Source organism: Cucurbita pepo, chromosome 9 (genome assembly GCF_057944985.1).
Source record: "Cucurbita pepo subsp. pepo isolate OVF chromosome 9, ASM5794498v1, whole genome shotgun sequence".
NCBI classification, from domain to species: Eukaryota; Viridiplantae; Streptophyta; class Magnoliopsida; order Cucurbitales; family Cucurbitaceae; genus Cucurbita; species Cucurbita pepo.
The window spans coordinates 11,735,934-11,741,533 of NC_141806.1; the positions used below are offsets into that span (position 1 = coordinate 11,735,934).

At 37.2% G+C, this 5,600-nt stretch overlaps 1 protein-coding gene and 1 pseudogene across 2 annotated transcripts; one reads left to right on the forward strand and one right to left on the reverse strand.

Moving 5' to 3' along the window:
- Positions 1-263: 263 nt before the first annotated feature.
- LOC111801489 (uncharacterized) lies at positions 264-3,310 on the forward strand. Of its 2 annotated transcripts, none has more exons than XM_087127272.1 (7): positions 264-836; positions 1,226-1,741; positions 1,850-1,919; positions 2,108-2,161; positions 2,455-2,544; positions 2,643-2,819; positions 2,941-3,310. In XM_087127272.1, the coding sequence occupies exons 1-7, from the start codon at positions 373-375 to the stop codon at positions 2,983-2,985; spliced, it is 1,416 nt and encodes a 471-aa protein (XP_086983398.1). In that variant the 5' UTR covers positions 264-372; the 3' UTR covers positions 2,986-3,310. The 2 variants fall into 2 exon arrangements, with proteins under 2 accessions (XP_086983398.1, XP_023541267.2); XM_023685499.2 differs by having other exon boundaries at positions 270-836; positions 1,226-1,746; positions 1,852-1,919.
- A 178-nt stretch (positions 3,311-3,488) lies between these two features.
- LOC111801490 (transcription termination factor MTEF1, chloroplastic pseudogene) lies at positions 3,489-4,652 on the reverse strand (annotated as a pseudogene).
- Positions 4,653-5,600: the final 948 nt, after the last annotated feature.

Consider the following 5,600-nt stretch of genomic DNA (forward strand, 5'->3'; position numbering starts at 1 on the left):
TTCCTAGAAAATTCTCCATTTATTTTTATTGAGGTTATCAAGTCTCTACAAGATACTATTTCTTGTTTAATTTCTTTTTTAAAATTTCAAAATATTTTATTTATTATTTATTATTTTATTTTTTTTGTGGGGGAGAAAAAGGTAATTTTATACTCAACAATATTTAAAATAATAATAATGTGATTATTTATTTATTTATTTATTAAAAAGTAACAGTAAAAAGATGTTAACAGCTTTGTGTAGGCCTAAGCCATTTTCTTGTATAAATATGTAAACGCAGAGCTTCCCGTTTGTTTCCATGGCGTACTACCAGTAGCAGTCAACAACCACTTCATCTTCTTCATTCTCCTTTCCTTTCAATCTCACCGGAAAATGGAGCAAAACTGGCGAGTCCGTTTAGGAATTCCAAGGTTCCGTTCCCGGAGATTGGAAGAGGAAACACCGGCCAAACACACCTGTTCCAGCGCCGGAACTTTCGACGTTAATAACTTCTCCGACGTCTTCGGCGGTCCGCCTAGGACCATCCTCTTCAGGCAATTCTCCGACATGTTTGAGAGTAAAGACTCCACTTCCTTCTACGAAGAAATATTCCGATCCACTGAGTTTGTTTCTCAGCCGCAGAAACGCGGACGGAGCTTGCCGGCCTTTAGAATCCCCGTTAAGGAGGATAGGTTTTACCGAGATGTTTTTGGATCGGATGACGACCGGCGGTCGAGAGATAGGTCGGAGCCGTGCTCCAAGGAATTCACCAGATCGAACTCGTCTTCCGACCTCAGCCCTCTCCGGCCGATCATCGGTGAGGATGTGGCATTCCCTTCCTCGTCTTACAATCACAGGTTGGTAGTGTTCTGCAGAAAGTGAGGGGCCGGACCCCTATTTTGGATTATTCAATTGGACATGTATGCCCCTAAGGCTTAGGTCATTTTTCATCTCTTGTTTGATATTGTTTGGCTGTTTCTTGCGAGTAATTTAGGAAACTGATGATCAATCTAGGTTTGATTCATAGCAGTAAGTTTATGAAACTAACAACCAATTGTGTTTCGTTGATGATTTTGCTTAGACTTTAATCATAAAGCTCATGTTTGATTGCAATATGTCTGTAAATTGATACTGTTTTGAAGCTTGATTTGACCAGCATTGTCTTGTACTTTGTTTAATGTGATTATTTGTTCCCATAATTTCGTTTGACTGAAAGAATTCAATATCTACCTCCTGATTGAAATAGGCCAAGCAATGTTCCAAATCAATGGAACTCATACAATACCATGTTCAAGGAACAAGAAATGCCACAGTTTCCGCCTGATCTCTCCGCCCAAATCGATAACCCGTATGTGGAAGATGAATATGATGATTGTTGTAGAAGCTCATACCATGGATTTGAAGAGTATGTGTCGTCCCAAGAAACCGTTATTATGGCACCAAATTCATTCAGAAGTATCAAAATCTGTGTGAATGATTTGGAACTAAACTCCCCATCATCTGCTGATTCCTCACTCTGTGAAGATCCAGTTTATTATGGTGCTATTCATGGTAACGTTTTACCAGAAGACGATGACGACGACGATGACGAAGATGGTATGAGCTCTTATGTCATTGAGATAAATTCCATCAATAGAGAAGAATATAGAGAAGAGGTTTCTATAGATGAAGCAATTGCTTGGGCTAAATCAACGTATCAAAGTCCTGCATCTGAGACAGATTTGAGTGTTAGACAACAAGAAAGTGAGCAATCTGGGGAAGAAGAAGGTATAACTTCAGTAACAACGCCTGTATTTTCACTCACAGCCTGTTGAATATCAATATGTTCAAAACTGAAAATCCTAACACTATTCTCCTTTTTGTATTCTGCAGGAAGACCTGTTCTGTTTGAATTTGCAGATCAGCAATTGGATCGAGACGGATCGTTGCAGACTGAAGAGGTAATTCGTCTGAATTTCTACACCAACATATTGCAATTCGTCTAAATTTTAGTAAAAAATGTATTCTGTATCATACTTCGGAGAATATATGCATCCAGTTGGTTAAACTTCTTTCTCATAATGATTTAAAGCAATTGGTTACAAAGCTATATTGCTCTGCTAACCTGTTGTACTACTTTCTTCCTCAGACACAGCGGAGAGATGTAAAAGTTCAAGAAGGAAAGCCACTGGTCGACATCAATGTAAGTAATTAGCACAGAGCTTCATAGTTTTAAACATAGCATCATTTCATTTTGCACTTGAATATTTTCTTGATCGACTGGTTCCTACTGGTAATTCCAAATTTAGGGAAAGAAAAAAGCATCCAAGCTAGTTAATTAACGCAAGATCATACAAAATTGTTGTCTAATCATCATCGATGTACAAGACCTGAAAAGGGCTAGTTTATTTTCAGGACTGAACATATTGTTCATATTCTTTCTGGCTAAGTAATGAGTTTCTGATCTCTGTTTATCCTCGTAATGTCAAATAACAGAGAGAAGTGGAAGGATTGGATGAAAAAATAAAGTTATGGTCAGGAGGGAAGGAGACCAACATCCGCTTGCTACTTTCTACGCTTCATTACGTAAGTTCTTCGTCGTCAAATAACATCATGGACATCTCCCACTTCATGCTAACCCTTGAACTAACGACATGCAACCATTTTGTGTTGGATCAATACAGATATTGTGGTCAAGTAGTGGATGGTCTCCTATATCTTTGACAAACCTGATTGGAAGCTCACAAGTGAAGAAGGCTTATCAAAAAGCAAGGTTATGTCTCCACCCAGACAAACTACAGCAAAGAGGAGCGACAATGCTGCAAAAATATGTTGCAGATAAGGCTTTTGCCATCCTTCAGGTAACTCCTCTTTGCTCATTCAATATAATTACTGAACATCCAAGAATGCATCTGGATTAAAAAAGAAGAAAAGTAGAATGCTATTTGCAGGATTTTGATTTTATTAGTTACTGTTTTGTAGGATGCGTGGTCTGTATATATATCCCGAGATGTCTTCCTAAACTAGAGCCTAATTTGGGATCTTTTGGGAACTCATTTTGAGTGTGAAGTTCAAGAAAGTAGCAAGCAAGTCTGGAACAACCCATTTTTGCATTAAGAATCTGAGAGCCACCCTGATTACGTACGAAGAAAGTTGTGCATAAAACCGAAATCGGGTTCACCACGGCCTGTATGTATGTAAGATATATCTACTTATACTTATGTAGTGTATGTGTAGATTCATATTTCATTTGTGCAGCAACGTTCATATTGCAGAACACTTGTGCTTTGCATATGTACAAACACATTTGGACAGATTTCAATACATATTAATCAAGTAGAATGTTCAATCAGTATGATTCTGTTTTTTGCTACCTTAAGAATTAGTGATTTTTAGACAGATCCATGCAGAATATTTGAGGAGCCGAACTGAGTTTCAACCTCTAGTGCTTAACCTGACTTGAGCTAGGTATGCATAACAATAGATGTAAGTAAGTTGATAGTCATCAAGTTGAAAAATGATGATCAAAATTAGGAAAACTCTGGTCTATACAGTGAATTCATTGCTGGAAACATTAGAACATGAAAGATTGATGTGATAGGTGATGATTATCATCAAATTTTGGAGGATTAGGAGTATGAAACCTAGACCCAAAAAACCTATATCATGATGAAGAACTCAATGGATTGAAGTTCCTCTGTTTCTAAGCCCCTTCTCTTAACAACTCTCTAAACTCATCATCTGTGGATTTGAGCATAAGTGACAAAGACACATCCTTACCACTCTGCTCAGTCTCCACATACCTAGGCTTTATCCTCTTCTCCAAGCTAAACGAAAAATACTGAGGAAAACCCTCAAGCTCCTCCAATTTTCTATGCATCTCACCAGAGAAGTACTCAAACTTCGGCTTGAAGTTATTTTCAATGCTGAAAGTAAGCAGTGCTGGACATCTCAAAACCATCCCCACAATGGCACTCTTAGAAAACCCCAAACTCCCCAAATATGTCAGCTTAGGAATCAAGGTCTTCTCCACACTAGAAACCAGCAACACAGGATCATGGTAAGCCAAGGCCTCCAAATCCTTCAACCCAAGTCTTTGAAGGTAAAACAGAGTAGGTTTCAGCTGATCTTTGGCACTGGAAGCAAGCAACCTAGGGCATTTGTTGATAGCCCTTCTGAAATTCTGATCTGGGACTTTAAGATCTTCAGAAAGGAAGGTGAAAACTGGGATTAGATCAGTTTTGACATCAGAAGTGAGGACTTTAGGACACATTCCAAAGATCTTGGCGAAGTCCTTTTGGTGAATGCCTTTGGATTGGAGGAAGGAGATGACAGAGTGAATGGATTGAAGAGTTGCAGAGTGGAGAGATGGGTTGAGAGAGAGGGCCTTGCCGGCGTCGACGCCCATGACTTCGAGGCAGAGGATTTTTTCTTTGGTTTGGGAAGAGAGAGTGGAGTGAAGAAGAGGAGGAGGATGCTTGTGGAAGAGGGTTGTGGGTTTGGCTGATAGGAAGAAAGGGTTTGGTTGGTGTGAGTTTGAGGGCGAAGAAGAAGAAGAAGAAGAAGAAGGCTTCTGAGAAGAAGAGAAACAGAGAGAAGAGTGGAAAGGAGTTGCAGGCATGGTGGAGGGTGGAGAGAATGGGGTGTTGTGAAGAACATGGATTTTATGGATATTTAGGGGAAATTTGGAGGAAGATGATTGGTCAATAATGGATTTCCAAGATTCTTTGTTTGGGTCAGAAAAATCGCCTCAAACTTTCTCTGTGGATTTGTCATGTGAGATACATTTGGATTTGAATTTTTTTTTTTTTTCTCGCTGAATTAATAAAAATATCTCCAATTTCGTACTTTTTCTCTTAAAAATTTTAAACAAAAATGCTCTTACTATTAGCGTTAATACTTTGTTCGAAAGATATTAGACTTTAAAATGTTCAAAAACACTCTTACAGGTCGTACTGTGTTTAAAAAACACACATAAAGTTTCGAAAGTAACATTAATACACTTAACGTTTATTTTTAAAAAAAATGTTCAAAACAATATTTACCATGAATGAAAACTGTCTATCTATATAAACACGTCAAAATACAGTCAACATAGATAAATAAATAAACAAATTCTTTTTTTTTTCTTTTTCAATTTAAAGGGCATTAATGAAATTTTTTTGAGTTCTAGAATATTTTTGAGACAAGGTGTAAGATCTCACGCCGATTAAAGAGATGAACAAGTACCCACGAGAATGATAAATCTCTCCCTAGAAGAGCATTTTAAAAACTTTGAAGGAAAGCTCGAAAAGCCTAAAAAAGACAATATTTGCTAAGGGTGGACTAACGACGTATTGATTATTTTCATCCAAATTTAACAATAAGGTATGTTTTTAATTTCAGAATATAATTAATACTTTCAAGAATATTTTTGAGACAAACAACATTAAAAAATTATTTTTATCAATTTTAGATAGTTTATTACTAAAATAATAAAGTTTTTACTTCAAGAAAAAAGAAATCATACTTCCATTTGATCGAATGAAGGTATTTTGATGGTCGAGTCCGATTCTATGATCTTAACAACACAAAGGTAGAAAGCATTTTAACAAGAAAAATTTGTAGTCATCAACAACAAAGTGCTGATGAAATGCCATCCA